We start from the raw sequence: 23381 nt of genomic DNA, 5'->3' as shown, positions 1-23381 counted from the left end.
CCCACTCCCCCGCTCTCCTTCTCCACCTCCGTCTTGTTCTGTCTCTCTTCTCGCCTTTGCCAGCACATTCTGCGCAGGCCTTCAGAGGGTGGCGGAGAAGACGAGAGAGAGATGAGAGGCGAGCAAGCGAGCGGGCAGAATGATTGAGAGAGTGCAGACATGCCGGCGTGCCCCTCACAGTGGTTTGCAAACAGCCATTTTGTTCAGTATCTTTACATTTATCTGAGGGTAATAAACTAGGGTTGACATTGCCCAGGGTCTCCATTGGCATTCTGCTGGCTCTGATAACCGGGTGTGCTGAAGCAGATCGCTTAAAAAGATTGAAGGGGCCGCTTCACACAGAGCCCTGATCCATATTAGATGTTGATTCAGGAGCTTAATGCAGATAAAGTGGCTCTACACATGCTGTACAAGCTGTAAGCTCACACGCCCATGTGTAACATTACTAATCGGATATTCATCAGGTCAGCCGGCTTTCTCCCCGTCCATCAATCAACAGATAGACGTTCCAAGTACAGCGCCATTGCGCATATGGATGTGCAGCAGCGCTCGCATGGTTTGTGAATGTGTGTGTGTGTGTGGCGTCACAGTGATAAACCGTCCTGATTCCTGAGGGTTGTTGTCACTTCCTCTCTTCTTTTACACCTCGCAGGCACGTGTGTCCTTCTTATCTGGGTGCGATTGTTACTGTTCCTCCACGCCCCCTAGGCGACCATCAATAAATCATCACAAATCACTTTATATTCTCTACAAGTCTCAACTCCCATTCAAACTTACTCAAAGAAACCAGCTGAGCTGAGGTGCAACTTTGGGATGATGACATCATTCCATCGTTCCAAAATTCACAAAATGCATCATCAGTAGGCAGGACGAGAAAGTCATTTCTATAAAAGCTGGTATAGATAGATGGAGAGAGGGAGAGATAGATAGATGGATGTACAGATAGATAGAACCTTTTATTGATGCAGAACTGCAAAATTGTTTTGTCTTTGTTTAAAGTCAGAGATAGTCTTAATTGAGACATATTGAACATTACCGCTGATCTTTCTGGAAGGAGGTGGGTGAATCTCAGTGTGTCCCGCAGGTCACCCAGCAAATACACTCTGCTTGTGTTTGGTGTGTGTATTGAGTAACACTTGATTCGTGGGAAATGGCTTTTTAGAAATTGCCATAATATCAGTTATTATGGTTTATTGTTCACGCGGCATTTTAACCTGGACTGTGGAGACTTCAGACGAGTTAAGCATCTAAAAAAATACAGATGACGTCCAACTGTTGCAGGATGACACGATGACATCATTCCATCATTCCAAAAGTGACGAAACTCATCATTGATTTATTGTTCTGTGCAGACTAAGATGAATGAAGTGTCTAAAGAAAATACAGATGACGTCATAATAAGATTTTTGAATGAGGTCATGACATCATAGGTGCAGCTAAGGAGGGAGTTGGGTGAATCTCAGAGTGTTCCACAGGTCACCTAGCAAATACGCTGCCTGTGTTTGGTGTGTGTATTGAGTAACATTCGATTGGTGGAAAATCGCTTTTTAAAAATTGGCATCATTTCAGTTATTATGGTTTATTATTCACGTGGCCTTTCAGCCGGGACTGTGCAGACCAGATGAATGCAGCATCCAAAGAAAATACAGAGGATGTCACAATAAGATTCTTGTAGCATGAGGTCATGCTATTATAGATCCAACTGTTGCAGGATGACATGATGACATAATTCCGTCGTTCCAAAATTCACAAAATGCGTCATCACCAACAGGCTGCAGGCAGGACAAGAAAGTCATTCTATAAAAGGATGTACAGACAGTCAGATAGATAGATAGATACATAGATAGACTCAAAACTCAAAACAGTTTTGTCTTTGTTTAAAGTCAGAGATAGTCTTAATTGAGACATATTGAACATTATTGCTGATCTGTTCTGGAAGGCGGTGGGTGAATCTCAGTGCGTCCCACTGGTCACCTAGCATATACACTCTGCTTGTGCTTCGTGTGTGTATTGAGAAACATTTGATTGGTGCGAAATGGCTTTTTATTTCAAGAAATTTTCTCGAACTGGACCTCTTCACATTTTATTTGAATACCCCTGATCTAAAGAAACTCTAATGATGATGTCACAAAAAATTTTTTCATGCTTATTAGGAACACCTAAAGTATTATTTGTACATTTAATAAGACTTTCTATGAAATGTTTTATTCAGCACAGTCCATGTATGACAAATATCAACATATTGAACATATGGCTTATCTGTTCTGGAAGGAGGTGGGTGATTCTCAGTGTGTCCCACAAGTCACATTCCAAATACTACAGATGATGTCACTATTAGGCATACAGTCCTAATCAAGACACATTGAACGACTTGACAGTATTGACGCTGTGTGTTGATGTTCCAACACAGACGCTCTGACAACAGACTGCTGGACAAGGACCACTGAGGGGGCAGAAGAAGACAGAAGGTCTTGGTGGCGTGGCCATGATGGATAGGAGGACAGTTTGCGTGTTGGTGGCGATTTGGGTCGTGGCCCACCTCAGCTCCTTTGGGGACGGACTCAGGGCCCCACGGAGGACCACAGGGGGGCCCGCGGGGCTGACGGGAGAGGACGCCAACGGGGTGCCGCTCAGGCACTCCAAGCGAGAGCGGCCACAACACAAGCTCCATTTGATGGAGGAGTACAGGGGGACGGACACCCAGGATGTCTTAACGGTAAGAAATGTCTTTTTTAAAGTATTGACATGTAATATCAGTGTAAATGAAAGGTGCTTTCATTTACACTGAAAGCACCTTTTTGTAGTTAAATAGTCATCCGTGTCAAGATGTGAAATGTTTCCAGGGGGACAATTGCACAGCTCCTGAACACCCCTAAGAGCTTTGTTTGGCTGAAGACATTTGGACAGTTAGGCTTCCATAGAGAGGCCCTCTGAGCTCTAACGCTCCTCCTTCCCAGTCTGTCGTTTCCTCGCTTTTCATCCTTTGTTTATTCTTCAGGGATGGATTTACTTTTTTCCCTGTTTGAAACTTTTTATACTGCGACATTTGAAAAGTCGCTACTTTTTTACAATCACGTGCGGCTTTAACAGGAAAAAAATATATAAAATAAAAAAATGAATGGCTCCCAAACAGGAGCCGAGTCCCGTCGTTCACTTCAGCGAGTCTTAGAGCCCGCTCGTTAGCGAACGACCCATCACTAATCTGTTAAATAACACAAAAAGCACTCAGGGAAGCTGTCAGTGTTCCTTTGCCAAGGCCCAGATAGGTCAAAGCAGAGAGACGCGCACAGCCAATCTGAAATTCTTAAAGTGGAAAGCAGCGATTCTCTTTTGAAATGTGACTTTGTTGACATCTTTGGTGCAAAGTGTTTGTTGTTGATGTTCTGCACTGTGCTTCACAATCAAGCAGTGCTCAAGCCAGAGCTGTTCTGATTGTCTGTCGATGGATCAGAGTTTCTGCTGCTCACATATTTCTCTGACAAGACATTCACAAGAGCAAATTAAAGAAATGTGAAAGCTTTCATAAACCAGAGTTTGAATCACTGCTGTGATGTAATAATTATCAACAGAAAGCAGCCATGTGGATGTTTTGATATGGAAAAAGTCACAGCCACAGCCACACCCACTAAAACACAAATTACTCTGGAATCTAATGGGATTTTTAAGTCAGTGGGAAAGTTAAATTGCCTTAGAACAGGCAAAGAACAATCAGAATAAAATGCTTTCTGACATCAAAACAAGTTGAAAAAAATTCAAATTAATGGATTTTTTAGCTTCATACAAGCAATGGACCTGTATGAATTCATGTTCAGGGTTTGAAAGAATGTAATGTAAAAGAATGTAATGATAGAGTACCGTGTTTTCTGAAAAAGTCATTGAATCACCATAAAACATCTCAAGACTTTGTTGAACTGGATTTCTGAACGGTTGGATCTTCTCCCTGTGTTTTGATCTCTCTGCAGTATCTCTCCCCTTTGGATCCAGACGACGGCAGCGTGAGGTATGTCCTCACCGGGGAGGGAGCAGGATCCCTCTTCAAGATTGACGAGGAGTCGGGCAAAATCCACGCCACCAAGAGGCTGGACCGGGAGGAGAAGGCCCTCTACATCCTCCGCGTCAAAGCGGTCAACCGCTTCACCAACATGACGCTGGAGGGCGAGTCAGAGTTCATCATCAAGATTCAAGACATCAACGACAACGAGCCCCGGTTCACCCACAATCCCTACAGGGCCTGGGTCCCTGAGATGTCAGACGTCGGTATGTTCTTGAATTAAATACTTACAACTGGGGAAGGTGGTACCAACCTAATTTGCCATTATAACACACCATTATAATACACCCTCCCTAATGGTGTCGTCATGGTTCTGGTTGGGTGCCAAGTTCATTATTTGTGTAAAGGAGGCATGAGTCAATCAGTGAAGCCCCTGGTCTGTAGGTGGCATAACAATAACATGATTCCATTAAGTACCTACAACAAATTCAGGGAACTGTGCTGCCTTGGTGGAGGTTTGAGTTGTTTCTGATTAATGTCTCCTTCCTGTAAAACTTGGCAATATGATACATTTTAGGTTTAAAAATGTATTTATCACATTATTTTGTTTAGTTTTTAAATCACAATATTGCTGCAGAAAGGGAAGATAAATGTAAACAGTATGTAAAAATCACATTTATAGCTGATAAAATAGACGATAGTGATTAAGGACTAACACAAATTAAGGTGTGTGTGTGCGCGTGCGCGCGCGTGTGTGTGTGTGTCAGTGCGTGCTCCTGTCTCAACTGGATTAAAAGGCTTATAATGCAAATAGGATAGACGTCCTAAAACGCCAGTCTTACCGGATCAATAGGACTTAATCAATCATAATAATGATGCAGACTGAACAAAAAGGGCCTGACTAATTCATGAAGAGACACTGGGAGCTGTTTTAGAACTGGAAAATTAACAAGGTAACCCGTTTGTGTGACGCTCACAGCAGCAGCACAGATAATCTTTTAAATACGGTCTGTATCTTATTAAAACAGTGTTTAATTTAATTACTTGCATTTTTGGTTCTGTCATCACGCTGAATAATAACGTCTATTTCTGCTGTGCGGCTTTCTGAGACAGCATCATTTGTTGTTTTTTGTGTTATCATTTGTTCTTGTCATTCAGCACCAAATTGAAATTTAATTCACTGCGCGCCAGCTCATGCCTTCGTCTACAACACTCTGACACACTGAATTTAGATAAACAATATGAAAAGGCTGCTAATCAATATGTGCGTGAAAGCGTGGAGTGAACTCAGTGTTCTGCTACTGCTGTTGTTGCGCGGGGACTGAGGGACGTCACTCCTGCAGCATAGACATGGGACAGAGTTGTCACTCGGTTCAGCAACCCAGTGAGAGAGAGGCTGCCACTTATCTAAGGGCAGCATGGGTGCCCATGGTAACACACCGAGGTGTGATGTAACCGCCTGGCAGGGCATGTGTTCACGGGTGACTGCGCTAAACACCGTTCCTCTAAATGTGACACACACTTTGGTTTTATAATGGTCTCATGGCACTGAGTCTTCTGAACTTTTGGAGTGACTTTGATGTAAGTATGTCTCCTGTAAAGAGGAGACGAGTCTTTGTTTTCATTGTACAGTACAATCTCAGGGAAACAGCCTGGTGGCTTGTTCAAGGGCAATGGCTAGGAGTAATTCATTTAACGCACATGTTTCTGATAGTAATGGGAAGCCATCGTACATAGAGGAGTACATAGAGGAGTTTTCCTTTCCCTGAAGCTTAAAGTCAACATTGCGATGTCTGATATGGATCAGTGATATTTTCTAAAAGCTGCCATGGCAGAAAAGCCTCTTTGAGTCTAATTCCCTCGTTAAAGGTTTTACTGATCAGGGTTCGCTGAACTCGCTCAGGAATCCTCCAGAACTGTCAGCACCAAAGGTTTCCAACAGCAAGGATTTTATAGGATGGGAACTCTGGTCTCACCCTCGCTGACATCAAATTAGAAAGTTTCCCAGGATCGTTATGACCACCGTATTGCACATTTCTATATGTATACCACTTTGTCATTAAATATTTCTACTCAATCAATTTTCTTCTGCATGTAATGAGGCAACACTCGGCCCCGCAAGGCGCCATTTGGGGGGTAGTACTTCCCTAACCGTTTCCCTTTGTTCTACTGAAGTGGAGCTTTCGCCTCCATGGAAGAGAAAATGGATCAGTCATTTTCATTCTATCCCATATTTGCCTTCTTAGACACCTCAGATCTGTGGATACACTAATAGACTTCTTGGGGTTTGCAAAGAACCAGTATCAAACCTGCTTATATGCTTAGCAAGATATACCTAGAAAAATTATTAGAAGAGGAGCCGACACCTCATCAGAAGGCGCATCAACTTAACCAATTATCAAGCGGGCCATTTTCAGTGTTATTGAAGAGTTGATCTAAATCATTGTCATGAATCTTCCTCCTGCAGGCACCTCGGTAATTCAGGTGACGGCCACAGACGCCGATGATGCCACATATGGGAACAACGCCAAGGTGGTATACAGCATCCTGGAGGGCCAGCCGTACTTCTCTGTGGACCCAGATACAGGTCAGTGTCAAAAGGGTTACCAAAACACTCCAACAAAGTGAGGTGATACCAAAAAAATAAGTTTTGAGGGAAATTATGTCTAAACAGATTTTTTGTGAATTGTAGCCTTTACTTACAAGTTCCTTCCTTCCTGTTAGATAGAAATTATGCTGTACCCCCAAATAGAACTGCGTTATGCTGTAAAGATGCATGTATATCTCAACAACATTCTCTAAGCTACTTCACGATATGGGGCAACATCACACGAGCTAACTACTCATGTGAGAAAGCACCCGTGAGATAGTCAAGGATAGAAATCCTTGAAAATGTACAGAGGTTTTGGGGTCAAAGATCATAGGAAAAAACTTTCTGGGCAACGGTGAACATATTTGCAACTAACTGAACTCATGTAAACGAGCTTTGAAAGGCTTTAATACATGTTCTGTGGATCCATAAGGGTTCATTCTATGGACTATGGGTCTTCTATGGATATTTTTTAGAATATAAACCATGTAAACCCTTATGTTTCTGAAAATAATATTTGCTCCAAACTCACATCCATGAATTTTTATGCCTTGCGGATGTTGTGTACGAATTTCTAGCTTTTTATCTCATTCCTGGGCCAACAAATGGGCCGTTCTAAAACTGAAAATTTGAACCATGAACTACCAAAATTTTAATTTGCTCCAAACTTGCACCAATGATCCCTGTGCCAAATGGATGTTGTGTATAACTTTCTAGCTATTTATCTCTTTCCCGGGCCATGAAATTGGCCGGTGTAAACATTTGAAAATATGAACCATACCCTTACGTTTTTTGAAAATCGGACAAAAATTTAAATTTGCTCCAAACTCACATAAACGAATCCCCGTGCCATGTGGATGTTGTGTATGAATTTCTAGCTATTTATCTCTTTCTCAGGCCAACATATGGGCTTTCAAAATATAACATGGTCCATGAATACTTAAATATGTACAGTTACTATGTAGTCATTTAATTTTGAATGATAAAACATATTCTTCTTGATATATGCATCAGCCTAAAAAAACGCGCTGCCAAATACCGCGCTACTCGCCTCTCTGTCCTGACTCCAAACTGTGCATCTGACACGTCAAAGCACCGGCGAAAGCAGCCGCAAGCCACTTGAGAGGCCAAACATGAACACTCTCCCCCGTTCCAAAGGGAAGATAAATGCCACTGAGTCCATTTGGAGTCGGAAGCTACACTTAGAAAATTGAAGGAATACGCTGCGCTTTTTACGTTGCGCTCCTGCTACCCTTTAAATCAGGAGAGCGCAGACGCGGCGTTGTGCTCCTGGGTGGTTGCTGGCTGCAGATCTCCGTGCTAACATTTGGCGAGTGTAGGAGGACCGAGCAGAGGGTCCTTCAGCGTGTTCGTTGTATTGGCGTAGAATGAGGAAAAGCCGAGCTGAATCTTTCGATGAGTGCTATTGCAGTAAGATGTTGGACAGCGCTGGATCAACTCTTGCATGCGACGAAGAAAAGACGCCAGAACATCTCCGGACATCTCCGGATATATGCAGTGAGCTCAGGGCATTCCTATGCTCAAGATGGCGCTGCGGTCTCAGAGTTGCGGATTGGTGGGCCCTGGTTGCCATGGCGACCCTACTACAACCCCTAGTTGTATGAGCTATTTGCTGGTGGGAGTGTACAGGAATGTCATGTCATGACCGTTTGTAGATGGTCATCTACAGCTGCAGAACCTCTTAGGACTTTTTTTTACCAGGTGCAGCGCCACTGCGCATCTGTGCACGAGAGCTTAGCCCTCTGACTTTTACAACGGGCAATAGAAGTTTACTGCTGATTTTACTACAGGGAGAGTTTCCCTCTCATCTCCATCTCAACATTTCCACTTTTATTTCCATTTATGGAATTAATCCAACATGAGATCAGCGACCTTGGCCTCCAGCAGCACCAACCAATCCACCCTGTTTGCACCAACATCTCATCACAAGAACACAATCCACCCTGTTTGCACCAACATCTCATCACAAGAACACAATCCACCCTGTTTGCACCAACATCTCATCACAAGAACACAATACCGATATCATCCAGTAGTCTTAATGGTGCTTAATGGTGGTTGTCAAGGCACGCATATAGTCAACATGTGAGATCTCATACTGTTCTAAAGTAGATGGAATAGCAATCTGTCTTGGAGGGCCAGGCATCGGTCTCCCTGCGAGCAGTTCATGTGGGGACAAAAATGTTTTCTTGCTTTTTTCTGCTCTTGTGGACATCAGAGCTATCAGTAAAGCTTCTAACCATGTCATGTGGGTCTCTGCACAAGCCTTAGCTATCTTCTTAATAGTCTGATTTGTCCTTTCAACTACGTAGTCCCTGTGACTGGGGGATGTACACGCTACCAAACTTGTGAACTACTACTAGAGCGGCTTCTACCTTTTCTAAGTGGGTGTTATAAAAATGCGTGCCATTGTCTGATCGGATTGTTCGGGGAAAGCCGAATCGAGGGATGAATTCCCAGGTCAACAAATCCACCACAGATGCTGCAGTCTCTTTCTTGCAGGGGATGGCTTTTAGCTAGTTATCCACCATGTCCGTGAGGTAGGTGTGCCACCAATGTTGTTCCACATTTCGGATGGTTTTGAGTCTGCTCACATGCGTGGGTCCATGGGCTTCCTTGATTAGGCCTTGGCACAACCCTACAGGGGCCTCTAGGCGGCTATCATGTGATCGCCACACCCCTTCTTCAGAGACTGTAGCTCCTTTGTCTTTCCACTGACTGTGTGCATAGGGAACTGCATCCCCTTGTAATTCGATTACGTGTTTCATTGTCATCATGGGTTCTTGTGGTTCTCCTAGCACCATCATTTGAGTAAGGTATCCACCTGCTCTTTTAGCAGCTTCGTCTGTGGCTTTGTTGCCTTGTGCCACATAGGTGTCAGGGGTTTGGTGTCCCTTGCACTTCACTACTGCCACCTCCGTGGGCTCCATTAAGGCTGCCATGAGTGCTCTCAACTGTGAGTGGTGTCTGATGGGGGCTCAAGAGCTCGTCATAAATCCTCTTCTCATGATTTGAAACCCATCATAGTGAACCACTCCATGTGCATACGCCAAATCTGTATAGATATTCACTCTCTGGTCCTTGGCGTGGCGCAATGCCTCGGTCAGTGCGGTTAGTTCGTCCAGTTGTGCTGAGGCTGGTTGAGGAATCATACCTCCAATCACCGTGTCAAATCCTCTTCTGTCAGGTTTTACTACTGCATACGAGGCTATGCTCCCTGAGTCTCCTCTGTAGCTGCAGCCGTCGCAAAACAGGTCCAGGTCTGAGATGGGCAGAGGCTCTGATTCTAGGTTATCCCTCAGCCTGATGTCTTTTGCTGCCCATGCTGCACAGTCATGGGGTTGACCTGTGTCTCCTGGCATTTTGGCAGCCATGTTAATGGCTCCTGCATGGTATGAAATGTGGGGGGCTTCCAGGATGTCTTGGGTTTAGATTTTTCTGGCAGCTGAGAATGTGAATGCTGCTGTACTGAGGAACGCCATTACTCCGTGGTCTGTCATTACTTGCAGTGGTTGACACATTACCATATGTGCTGTCTTCTCAATGGCTTTGGCTAGGGCGGCCAGTCCCCTTTTTCATTGTTGTCCAATTTGGCACTGTAATCCATAATTTTTTTTTACATATTTGTTTGTTGCTTGTTTATATGTTGTAGAATCACATCATCTTTTCTCTAGTTTAGGTGTCTTAGCTCCAATTTCAGGGTTGAAAAAAGCTTTTGGATCCAGTAAGGAAAGATGAGAACAAGAAAAGTTAATGACAATGAAATGGGATTAAAATTAATGATATTTTATTGATATTCTCATTTTAAAATGGGAAGATCTTACTTTCACACAAGCCACAAGTACCTGCAGCTGCCAGGTTGTTGAGGCAAAGTTTCCCCAAAATGGTAAAAGCAAAGTCAAACTGCCTCTTTCCTTGTCTGAGTCTGTGGATGACATCATCGCACTCATGCACGTTGTTCTTGTTTCCCCTCTTCAGGTCTGATCAAGACAGCGCTGGCCGGCATGCACCGAGAGTTGAAGGACAACTACCAGGTTGTGATCCAGGCGAAAGACATGGCCGGCCAGGTGGGGGGGCTGTCGGGGACCACCACCGTCAGCATCACGCTGTCCGACGTCAACGACAACCCGCCGCACTTCAACAAGAGTGAGTACACAACCAGAACCATGGTAACAGTTACTATAAGACAGACGAGTGATACAATACCTACGTTTGAGGGCTCCTGGGCTCTATAGGGGGTCAATGTATGGTTTGTGGCCTGGTAAGTGAACATCAAATGGCTCCACCCAACAATAGAACGACGTCATCGACCTGGTTTGAATTGGATTTTCACCCCGTATTATGGTGTCAGCCTCAGTCGCGGTGGATATTGCAGGCAGCTCTGGTTATTGTGTGACTGAGGCAGCCTCTCAAAAGTCTGAGAATAATTAAATACAAAGCCATACAATGAAGCGAGGTGTCCCGCAAAGTGCATCAGATCAGCCCTGTAATCCCTGTTTAATGAAGAAGAGTACATTCACTGGGCTTTATCTGCCCTCCTCTTCCTCGCTCCTCTCTCTCCCTCTCTTTCCTTCCGTCTTCACTCCATAAAGCCAGTCTCCTCTCACTTTAGGGCTCTAACTGCCCTCGCTGCAGTTCTTCCTCTTTCGAAGTCATCAATCATCAAATCCGTGCTCTCTACACTCCTCCACTCGTTCACATTGTCTCTCGTCCCATGGGACACCCAGAGGAGGCAGAGTGTCAGGGAGTGATGTCATTGTTGTCTACTGGAGTGATGCCTCTTCTTCTCCGCCGAGATGCTAAATACCTGTTAGTCGAGGGGGATACCTTCGCTTCTTCTTCTTCTTGTCCTTCTCCTGGTGCCGTGGCGGCGAGCGGCGTACCAACGAGCGAGCAGAAGTGTCAGCGTGGCCCAGACCCGCCAACTCAGGCGTTTGCCAAAACGCTATCAGCATGTTTTATTAGTATGTCAGTGGGGTTTGTCTCGGCGGGCTGTTGTTTATATCACGCCGCTCCCCCTGCTGTCCAGTTATTTATTTAAGCATACGAGATGGAGAGGGGGCCCGGCCGCTTTCCCCCCTAACGACAGGAAGCCATCAATTCACCCTCCGCCGCAGATGCAAACCAGGAAATCCTCTCACCAAAGAACGAGAAAAAACAAAAGCCACAAGCAATTAATTTACGTTGAGCAAATTGGCTGTGGATTTATGTTGCGTCCTAAACTTTATAAGTACGAAACATAGCGTGAAACACTGGAGGCCAAATGTGAACTTTAACTAACTGTTCCAGTCTGAAGCACCACAGTGGACTCTCTCACACAGGTGCACACACAGTAGAGACAGAGACAGAATATGTGGTGACTCAAAAGCTCAGTTCTGGATCAGGACTTTTTTATGATTTTAGTTGCGGTGTAACTTAAATCATCCTTACATGTTTCAGCAATTTTTCTTAGCTTGAGATATTCCGCCTGTATTCTCTTCACATTTAGAGATCTCTCTTGAAATCGCTGAGATGACTCTTGTCACAGCCACACACACATGACAGCAACCTTATATGAGATGAAGGGAATGCAGAAGGAGGGAAAGGAAGAAAGAAGCTGAAGAAAGGAAGGAAAGTAAACGATCCTCCAGCTGGTTATTAATCTGCAAAGTACACAGTTAAATACTTAAGTTAAACAACAAGCACCCCAAAAGCACTTTACTGGCTATCTCTTTATTTGTTCCCTACGACTTTCACTCTCTCTCCCTGACCCCTCTCTCTCACTCTGAATTTTTCTCTCCCTTTTCATTCACTGCGTCTCTCGCCCTCTCTCTCTCTCTCTCTTTCATTCACTGTCTCTCTCTTTCTCTCACCTCTTCCTTCACTAGAGAATAGGGAATCCCTGGTGTTTTGGCGTTGTTTTGTGCGTAGTCTCCTTCCGGTCAGGGTCCTTTTCATTCACGCAGAGTTACAACCTATCTGTGAAAATGCTTGAAAAGACAATTCACTGGCCTTAATGAATCGAGCCTTTGTGCGAAAAATGGAAACTTGAAGAGAGTTAGTGAGGACGCGATCTCGGGCTGCTCACATTCTCCGTCTCTGACTCACTCTGCCAATCAGGAGGCTCTAGAGCTGTGCGTGTTTAAGAGGGGCTGTGTTGTTTTCAACGTGTGTGGATTTCTCCAAAACACGTCGAGATTTTAACCAAGTCTGGAGGAAAGTTGACCCTGAAGAAGACAAATGGCACATAGAAAATAATCCTTAACATCTTGGAAACTATTGGGTGTCTCTGAGATGTATTCAACTTGTTGATTGCATCTGTTTTAATTTTGGGAAGAATTCATCCAAACCCTTTTTGCTCCATCCAGACAGTAGAGTGGACCTGTGTCATTTTGGGAAATTGGACCAAAAATTTTCCCCAAATTTACAGAAAATAATCCTTGACTCCTGTGACGCTGTGTTTTTAAATTTTAGAGCTCTAGCGTTTTAAATTAATCAAGATATGGGCTTTTTACAAAAACGATTTGGTCGTTTTGGGAAATGCGACCAAAAATTAAAGCTCTAGCTCTAGCTTTAATTACAGGCTTTGGTGGTTGTTGTAAATAAAAGAATTGTGTAGGTGAAGGTCTGTCACTGTGATGCTCATTTCTTACCCGATCCCCATTTGAACGTTATTGATCCAGAATCCCTCTCTCCCTCTGCAGCTCTGTACGAGTTCAGAGTGCCCGAGTCCAACGAGCCTGGCTCAGTGGTGGGAGTCATCCAAGCCATAGACGCCGACATTGGAGAGAATGCTGTAATGGACTACAGGATCATCGGGAGCGACGGCCCCGGCATGTTCGATATCTCCACCAACAGGAGCACGCAGGAGGGCGTCATCGTCTTGAGGAAGGTCAGTGTGCAGTGATGCAGGGGGGGAAGCTTGGCAATGTGGATGGTGGGAGGTTAGTTGGGGATGAGAAAGATGGCAGGGTGGGAAGGGGTCTGCCATGGAGAATGGGACAGGGGAAGGGGGAGTAAGCAGATGTCAAAGGGATCCACAGAGTCCTGCAAGTGGACACACCCGGCGTCCCTCTGGGCGAGAAGTCATCTATAGTTGAGACAGGTCAGGAAATCAGCCGACCTGTGGACCAGAGAGACAGTCAGTGGAGTCACGGGATGTAATGTTGAGGAGTTTAAGGATGAGAGAGGGAGAGGGAGAGAGAGAGAGAGAGAGATGAGCTTCATCCTCTCACTGCGCTCACACTATCACTGACCAAGAGTGGACAGTCTGTCTAAGCCCTGAACTAAACCTGGGTTGGCTTCCTGTTCTTCCGTTAGTTAGCAATTATGAAATTATACAGAGGAGAGGTCCGTCTGTAGAGCGTCTGTCTCTTTAACAATTGCAGGAAGTGCGTTCCAGAGAAAAGGAGCACAGTACCAAAACTTTCCAAAGGTCTTTGTCTTGACCTCTCGATCTGTTCCTCTTTTAATTTCCAACCCTAACTCCTCCAGCCTGAACCTTCAACCACATCCACCCCTATAGAAGGTGGGAAAAATGTTCCCATCAAAGCTCCACCAATCATCTCTAATGGCCCCAAACATGCTGTATGCTATATCCATTATCCTATTAAAACACATTCAGATGTCATACTTCATACTTTCAGGAACACAAACCATTCAAACATTTCTGGGGCCTTCACACATCAATCAGGCGCTGCGTCTCTAATGCAATTCTACTTATGATTCATTCACTTAATTTGATTGTAGAATATGCTGGAATTAACAAATTCGGGAAAAAAATATTGCGGGAAAAAGCCCAGAAAAAGCTTGTAGAACTGTGTTGAGGAAGAAAAATACATATTGAATCTCTGCAGCCGCCCATCAATTGCTTCCATCGGGCCGCCTTCGAGTGGAAGATGACATAATTGCCTTTTGTAGCCGCGGCGGGGCTATAGTGGGCAGAGTGGGTGGGGAGCCAGCCTGGCCTAATTCTGAACCTGCTAATTAAATGGGCTCCTGAAGTGTGTGTGAGAGTGAGTGTGTGTCTGTGTCTTGTCTCTGCAAAGCAACACACCCATGCCCCCCCCTCGCCTAAGCACAAAACATCAGAAAAAAAAAAATCGATGACTCACGCAGTGTTCTTCGTCACGGTGTCAGTAAACCTCTCGCTCCCTCCACCCACGCGTCGCATGTTCATTCAAATGGGCCCGTTATCTTCATGGATACAAGGATGGCGTCGGCACTTATAGCTACGTGAGGAAGAGACATGAGACATGAAAGCAAAGTGATGCGGCGACTCGTGACAGAAACGCTGAACAATCGTCTGCATTTTTTAAGGATGTAACAGCAAACTGGAGCCACTTAACAGTCCTGAGCTTCAGAAAGAACCAAAGAGGAGAATGTTTGGTTGAATCAGGAGAAGAGTGTGACAAAAACCCTTTAAACTATTTTTTCAATTATCACAGAAAATCTTCACTCGTAACTTTGGATTTTCTTTTTTCTTTTGTTCCTCTCCTTTGGTCCAAAGTGGACGACCTCGACATTTTGGACAAAATATTTCCAAATTCATTCCTTTCAGCTTCACTGAAATTAAGATTCAAATCTTCTTGAAAGAACTAAAACACTTAAAAGACCAAAAACAAACCAAATATTTCGCATTCTTTACACTGTTTGAGTTTTGTGTTCAGCTGCGGTTTTAAAATCTCCCATTTCCTTGATGATGGAGGTCAAAGGTCAACTCCCCCTTTAGATTCATTGACAAGCAAACCTGTTGAGTTACACTGGAGACACAATGTAACTACAAAGTCTGTTTGACGTGACACAAATTGAACTCATTTGCATATGAATGAAGTGTCTTTAAAAGCTTCATCCATCAGCAAGCTTAGTTAGTGCCCTTGAGCAAGACACTGAGCGTCTTCACTCATTACAGGGGAAGGTCTGGATTAGTTTGTCGGCTCAATGCATGGAATCCCACTCCGAGGATGGGACGGGACGCTGACTTCGTTTCTCTGGATCATAGGAGGCCACGTTGGCTCCTGATTGGCTGTTTGAGAGACTGGAAACATGAATGACATCAGTGAAAACATCATCTTGGCACATTTGTAACCCCTTTGTTCTTTGCCCCCTGCAGCCTCTGGACTTTGAGAGGAAGCAGCAGTTCAGCCTGCGCATCCAGGTGGAGAACGTCCACATCGACCCTCGCTTCCTCTCCAAGGGGCCCTTCAGGGACAAGGCCACCGTCAAGATCGGCGTGGAGGATGTGGACGAGGCGCCGGTGTTCGAGCGCGCCAGCTACGTCATGGAGGTCAAGGAGGACACCGCCAGGAACTTGGCCATCGGCTCGGTCAGCGCCGCAGACCTGGACGAGAGGCGCCGTCCTGTCAGGTAGGAAACACACGACACACTTGTGTCAGGAGGAGGCATCATGGTGGTTCAGTGTTGCTTGAATTGTCCAATCAGAAAGGAGTTAAAGCCGTCAGTCATACGTCACCGCCTGTACCATAACAACACAACACACTTTATGAAAATGCGGCCTGATGCGAGCGGGTTGGGGTGTGATTCTCTGTCTCAGCGACTTTGTCATTTTCACGACACGGCGAGGGAGTTTGGTTCTCAAGGTTGAAGTTCCTCCACTTTATTGCAGGTGTCAAATATGATATCATTCTCTTTTATCGGCCGTCATGAGCGAGCTGCCTGCAGCATGGAGGGGGACGAGTGGGAGGCTCGGGGGCTGCTGGGGATCAGGGAGTCAGAGAGAGAAGGAAGTCTTTATTAGCTCAGAGGCCTCTGCTAAAATTGGATACACATTCAAACACTAAAACCTGAATGACTTAGTTGTATTTACATGTAAGCCATTCTGTCTTACAACTAAGCCATTCTGTCTTACTCTGTAGGCAAGATGAAACGTTTAACCCCTTGCAGACTGGAGTCATGTTTCAATCTCTACGTTTTACTTTATTTTTATGAGATAAACTTAAAAGTGAACTTGGGCAAATTCTACATGATGTGTATAGATTATGATCGTTTTGTTTAGTTTTTGCCAATTTGAATGAAACGTAAAAAAGTCGGCAGAGGGTTTTAGTGTTTCATCGCTCTAAACAAAGACTTTAAAAATTCCTTTCTGCCTTTGGTAAAACGCAGATTTCATTCCAGTTTGACATCACAGAGTAAAACAAAGTAACAAATTGGAGTACAAATCTGAAACATGAGCTGCAGGGCCACTTGTGTGAGGAAACAGGAAGCAGGCTGCTGATGGCCGCCATCTCTGTGACCCCGGCGCCTTTCTGCCTGCTGAGTGCAGCAGTTTGGACGGGCGCCGCTCTTATCTGCCGCCATTAATCAGCGCAGAGGTGAGGACCAGCCAGCTGAATTATTGGGAATATGAGAAAAGCAATTAGTAAGGCGGCGCAGACGCAGATTGAACAAGGTTAGAGTTACTGTGAGAGGGACAAGGCGCTTAGATATAGACACTGAAACGGTCGATGCAGCAGGAGCAACAGGGAAAAGGAGGAGGAGGAGTGCGATGGTGCATCTCCTTCCTCTCACGCTGCCCCTCCTGATGCCTGCTACTCTATTAATCACACTGATGGATCACAGCAGAGTGAAGCAGCAAAACACTGAACGGAGGAACCTGTTGGCTCGTGTGTGTTTGTGTCTCCAACATTAACGCCTAACGTTTGTTTTTTTCTTCAGATGGTTTGGTTTACTGTGGTGGCTGACTTGTTAAATTCACAGCATTTCTTTAGAAGTTTAAATTCCTTCTCTATTCTCCCTCCACTACAGTACAGAGAGGGAGATGTACTGTGGAGCAATGGTAGATATTTAGATTGAAGTAATGTTGGTCAGATTTGCACTTGTGTTGTTACTCTTCTGTGGATTTTGTAATTGAATCCTTAACATAGAAAAATAAATTGTTTATGTGACGACGAAACGTCAAGTAAATGTTGTGACGGTGTTTTGTTCCCTGTTGTTTTCTGCAGATACTCCATCGACCAGCGCACAGACATGGACCGAGTGTTTGACGTCCACTCAGGGAACGGCTCAGTGTTCCTCCTCAGGGAGCTGGACAGGGAGGAGAACGCCTGGCACAACATCTCCGTCATCGCCACTGAGTTCAGTAAGTGTGGACTTCACTCTCTCTCACACACTTATCAGTTTATAGTGGAAGGGTTCAGCTCTGATGGTGGGAAACGATGAGAACGATGTACCAGAGCTCCCCAGAGCCATGAATGCCAAGTTTACATCAGATTTCTACACGGATTGCCATCTATTTTTAATTCAAGGTGAAAAATACGTTAACAGTCGGAGCCCTGGATTTTCTTCTCAGTTCTTCATTGGGAAGCAAAACTGTGCGGACTTGAACACAATCTGGGAACGTTTATTATGAATACTGAACAACTCTGAACCATGATAACAGGAAAACACCTTCATCAGCATCATCATCAGTGTTTATTCTCTTCAATTACCAAAACACTCAGTAAACAAAGTGTTACAGTTGAACACAAACACTGTAACACTTTGTTTACTGAGTGTTTTGGTTTGACAAACAAACAAAATCAAATTAAAAGTTCAAATTATTTTTTTTTAACAATGCAATAAGAAAATTCTTTCCAAATTTTAGATCTCAATTTGTCGTCTTGCAAAGATTTCCCACAGCAAACGATAATTAATTAATCTATTTTAGTCATTTGACTCTGAAGAGTTCACGTGTCCTCCTTTGTGTTTCCTAGACAACACTCGACTGATCAGCCGAGTGCCCCTCTACATCAGAGTGCTGGACGTCAACGACAACCCGCCGACATTCGCCGCTAATTACGAGACGTTTGTCTGCGACAATGCCAAAGCTGATCAGGTTGGTACCAAGCGCGCCCCGCCGTTGCCATGGTTTTGTCCCAAAACTCCTCGTTAGGCTCGTTCATCCATTTCCTGTAGCAGACGGGGGAAAATCGGTAAAGAAGTCACGTTTGTTTATAAGCTGGGGGGCGAAGCGTGCAGGTGGGGTTTACTAATTGACAGACGTCTGGGGAGCATTTGTAGGGACGAGCTGCTTCCTTCAGACTCCACTCATGTCTCAGTTGGATGCACAAAATTGAGGGAACATAGGGCTGAGGGAACATAGGCATGCTCCCGCTAAGAGGACCTGTGTGGTCTCTCAACGTGTTTACAGGAGATGAAGTCATGGTGAGTTAACGACCACGCCGGCGAAACCACAAACACAAGCGTCTGAATGTCAGCGGGGGGAAGTTTGTTCATTCATTTGGGTGATTTGCTACAGGACACATTTGATGGCGTTAACTCGGCGCATGCGGCTCCAGTTTAGGCTCCATCCGCTCCGGTAATGAATTGCGTCTTTGTGAGGAAAATGAGAGTTGACGTGGAAAACAGAAAACGACCTTTAAGCTCAAGCGAGAGGCATGAAAGTGTTTGTGTTTGGCCTTTAACAACCAGCCTGCAGTATTCAACTGATAAGAAGAACTTAAAAGGATTAAAGTTGTCCTGTTGAGGTCTGAATGTGGAACTTAGAGTAACATCACGCTGATTGTTCCCTGCATCACACGAGGCTCAGATACTTCCTTTGTCACAAGTTTCCTCTCACCTGGCTTTTGTGCTTGCAGAGGATTCAGACGGTGAGCGCCACAGACCCGGACGAGCCCATTGGGGGGCATCGCTTCTACTTCAGCCTGGCCCAAGAGGCTTCTGGGAAGGCCAGCTTCTCTGTCCGTGACAACAAAGGTAAACTCTTGTTAACTTTAACCCTCACCTACAATCAAACCTGTGTCACATCAACGAAATGTTAATCGTTGTGGTGTCCGACAGACAACACGGCGTGGATCATGACCAGGAGGAACAGCTACAAAATCCTGCAGCAGAGCGTGTACCACCTGCCCGTGGTCATCTCCGACGGAGAGTACCCCATGCAGAGCAGCACCAACACGCTCACCATCCGCGTGTGCTCCTGCGACCGCGAGGGCAACATGGAGCTGTGCAACGCCAAGGGCATGACGGCGAGGGCAGGCCTCAGCACCGGCGCGCTGGTGGCTATCTTTCTCTGCGTCATCATCCCGCTCAGTGAGTAGAAACGACGCGACGCTTTGATTTAGGCTAGAGTGAGTCGAACAGCCAATCAGAGCGCTTGTAACACACTGACCTGTCGCATTGTAGTTTGGAAAAGTAAGACTCAACAGAAAGTTGAGTGTAGTAATTGACTTTCACCTGCTGAAGTTTCCATCTGCAGTTGCCTTGGTAACGAGAACCTCCTGTCCTTTCGGTCCCCACACAGTCGTGATTGATTTGGTGAAATGTCGAGGTTCAATCCCATGCAAAGATTTAGGTTTAGATTTCCAGAACATCGAAAGTCAACACACTGAGGCAGAATCTCAGACTGTGGGTGAACTTTAGGAGCCGAGTCGTGCCGTAGTACCTTTGAGCAGAGACCATATTGTTTCCATCTAAAACAGAAATTTGTCTTATATTTAATAACGAACATCATGATTCAAATCAGCCTTAATCTTAATCTGCGGTTGTTTTTTTGCACTTGAGTTGCAGCCGCTTTATGAAAAGTGCTTTGATTGATTTCTGATGGTTATCGATGCTCGGACAGCTTTTTTCTAATTAGGGTACCAGATGTTAAACTCTCAATTGATGGACTTTGGTCCATTGATCGCTCAGATGTGATGTCAGCTGACAGGCGGTTTGTGTCTGTTTGTAGAGCAGTGTGTGTGTTGTCTGGAGCAGCAGCAGCCCTGAGCAGTACAAATGCATGATGCATCCTTGTGGTGCAAAGACCCTGAACATCAGTGAACATCATCAATCCCCCAGCAGCCAGCGCCGCGCATTCAGAGGGAGAACAGAAACACCAGCAAACTCACCAAGCTCTCTTATTTGTTCTTCTTCTGCAGTAATTGTGATGGTGTTTGCTGCCCTGAAGTGGCAGAGGAAGAAGGAGCCTCCGATCATCTTCAAGGAGTACTCCAGGGACGCCATCGTCACCTACAACGCCGAAGGGGGCGGAGAGGAGGACACGCAGGCCTTTGATATCAGCATTCTGTGCAACCCAGAGGCCATCAAGGAGAACAAGCAGCGCAGGGACATCATCCCCGAGAACTTCCATCCTCCGGTGAGACGGCCCGTGCTGCCCCCGGCACAGGACAACAACGGAGACGTGCGGGACTATATCAGCCAGAGGCTCCATGACAACGACAACGACCCCACAGCGCCGCCTTACGACTCCCCGGCCACCTACACGTACGAGGGCACCGGCTCGGTGGCCGAGTCCCTCAGCTCGCTAGAGTTGGTGACTACCGAGGGCGACCAGGACTACAACTACCTGAGCGAGTGGGGGCCGCACTTTAAGAAACTGGCTGACATGTACGGCGGCGACGACAGGGATTCCTAACGAGAGCCCGAACACACACACACACACACACACACACACACACACACACACACACACACACACACACACACAAACTTGACAATCTGGGGCTCAGCACCTCACTATGCAACTGGCTGCTGGACTTCCTCACTCAGAGGCCGCAAGCAGTACGTGTCGGCAACAACACCTCAAGCAGCATCACACTGAACACAGGGCCCCCCCAAGGCTGTGTGCTCAGCCCTCTGCTCTTCACCCTGCTGACACACGACTGCTCAACAACCTTCAGCACCAATCACATAGTGAAGTTTGCGGACGATACAACTCTGGTCTCATCACCAAGGGCGACGAGACGCACTACAGGAAGGAGGTCAACCTTCTGACCACGTGGTGTAGGAACAACAATCTCCTACTGAATATCAGCAAGACCAAGGAGATTGTTGTCAACTTCCAGAGAGGCCACACCCAACACCTGCCACTGACCATCGATGGTGCTGCTGTGGAGAGAGTGAGCAGCACCAAATTCCTGGGGGTGCACATCAGTGAGGACCTCTCCTGGACCACCAACACCGCATCACTGGCGTAAATAGCCCAGCGGCGCCTCTACTTCCTGCGCAAACTGAAGCGAGCGAGTGCACCACCACCCATCACATGCACATTTTACAGAGGCACCATTGAGAGCATCCTCTCCAGTTGCATCACTGTGTGGGGCGGGAGCTGCACTGACTACAACAGGAAAGCCTTGCAGCGCATAGTGAATACAGCTGGAAGGATCATTGGTGCCCCACTCCCCTCCCTGCAAGACATCTACACCACCCGCCTCACCCGCAAGGCGAACACAATTGTGGAGCCTCCCCTCCCGCACCACCAGGCTCACCAACAGCTTTATCCACCAGGCTGTTAGGATGCTAAACTCTCTCCCCTCTCTAAATAAACCTGACTTTGACTTTGACACACACACACACACACACGTTAAATGCTGTGGAAGATTCTGGTGCATTTGTGGCAAAGAAATCCACCGCCATCGATCAACGCCATCGAAAAACATTCAGCTGTGGCCAGACCGAGGCTTTATGTGTCCAGTCAGTGTTAGTTACGGATTTTTTTCGTATAAATGGGCCCAAATATTATCCAGACCGACGTTCTTTTCCAAAGCTGCCTGTGATTGGACACCTTCGACACGGTTTTGTAAACCAACAGATATGCTGCTGTAATTTTCAGTGTTTCTGGGACAAAAATGTACTGCATATTGTGAGTTCTATCTTAGCTTGTGTATGTACGGTATATGATACAATAGGCTGTACAGTTGTTTTGTTTTTCTAGGGATTTCTATCTTTTCTTTCTTTTCTGTCTACTCAACCACAAATTTCGCAACCCCCCCTGCAGTACCTCCGCGGACCCCCTGGGGGTCACGGACCCACGTTGAAGACCCCTGGTTTAGGGCCAAAATACATGTCTGATCTCCTGCTAGATTATGAACCATCCAGACCTCTCAGATCGTCAGGTTTGGGTCTGCTTTCTGTCCCCAGAGTCAAAAGTAAGGATGAAGAGGCAGCATTCTGTTTTTATGCCCCGCATATCTGGAACAAACTCCCAGAAAACTGCACGTTAGCTGCAACTCTCACATCTTTTAATTTAAGTCTGAAGACTTTCCTGTTTGCGGCTGCCTTTAATTAAACAAAATCATCTTTCACTGCACTGTAACCTACTGTAACTACCTGCTATATTCAGTTTAAGCTTGTTTTAATCTGCTTAAATTTTTTGTTTATTTATTTATTTTTATTTATTTATTTATTATTTTTAAAGTTTTTATTTATTACTATTATTTAAGTGTTATTTTACCTTAATTTAACTACCTGTTTTATTCTGTTTTAGCTTAGAACCCGGTGGCCTGTGCAGGGGTAAGTTTATCCAGAAATAAGTGGAAATCCTTTGCGCGCTAAAGTAACCCATCTAATTCAAAATAGAGAGAAATCCTTTGCGAGATAAGGTAACCTGCTTTATCCAGAAATAAGTGGAAATGCCTTGCTGGACAAGGTAACCCACTTTATTCAAAAAATCCTTGTAGGACAGGGTAACCGGTTTTAAAATAAAATAGAAATCCTTTGTGAGATAAGGTAAGCTGTTTTTGGAATGCCCTGTGGGACAAGGTAACCTGTTTAATTCAGAAATAAGTGGAAATCCGTGTAGGACAAGGTAACCCATCTTATTGAAAATAGAGGGGAAGATAAGATGGGATCAAATAAAAAACGCAAGTAACCACGCAAATTACCAGTCATGGGTAAAAGTCAAAGTAAACTAAAAGGTGAGGAAGACAATCTATCACTAGCTTGCATCAAAATAGAAATAAAATAGAGAAATCCTTTGCGAGATAAGGTAACCTGTTTTATCAATGAGCAAACTTTTAGTTTTTTCAACTGTACTTAAGTTTTAATTTTCTTTACATT

At 45.3% G+C, this 23381-nt stretch overlaps 1 protein-coding gene across 2 annotated transcripts; it reads left to right on the top strand.

Annotated features, from left to right (window-relative positions):
• The first annotated feature begins 2420 nt into the window (after positions 1-2420).
• LOC143009210 (cadherin-6-like) lies at positions 2421-21220 on the top strand. 2 transcript variants are annotated; one of them, XM_076161242.1, is made up of 11 exons: positions 2421-2716; positions 3963-4257; positions 6459-6578; positions 10581-10748; positions 13286-13473; positions 15694-15947; positions 17543-17679; positions 18293-18414; positions 19178-19295; positions 19380-19631; positions 20462-21220. In XM_076161242.1, exons 1-11 carry the CDS (start codon positions 2486-2488, stop codon positions 20956-20958), a joined length of 2382 nt encoding a protein of 793 aa, XP_076017357.1. In that variant the 5' UTR covers positions 2421-2485; the 3' UTR covers positions 20959-21220. The 2 variants fall into 2 exon arrangements, with proteins under 2 accessions (XP_076017357.1, XP_076017367.1); XM_076161252.1 differs by lacking the exon at positions 2421-2716 and having other exon boundaries at positions 3940-4257; positions 18263-18414.
• The last annotated feature ends 2161 nt before the right edge of the window (positions 21221-23381 follow it).

Source organism: Genypterus blacodes, unplaced genomic scaffold, assembly GCF_046128005.1.
Source record: "Genypterus blacodes isolate CSIRO-AG114 ecotype Tasmania unplaced genomic scaffold, CSIRO-AGI_Gbla_v1 ptg000011l_1, whole genome shotgun sequence".
Lineage (NCBI taxonomy): Eukaryota > Metazoa > Chordata > Actinopteri > Ophidiiformes > Ophidiidae > Genypterus > Genypterus blacodes.
This window is presented reverse-complemented; position numbering and strand designations above follow the sequence as displayed.

Coding starts and splice junctions, on each gene's coding strand:
- LOC143009210 (XM_076161242.1), top strand. CDS start 2,486: ATGATGGATAGGAGGACAGTTTGCGTGTTGGTGGCGATTTGGGTCGTG. Junction 17,680..18,292: donor CGTCATCGCCACTGAGTTCA/GTAAGTGTGGAC, acceptor TGTGTTTCCTAG/ACAACACTCGACTGATCAGC. Junction 19,632..20,461: donor CTGCGTCATCATCCCGCTCA/GTGAGTAGAAAC, acceptor CTTCTTCTGCAG/TAATTGTGATGGTGTTTGCT.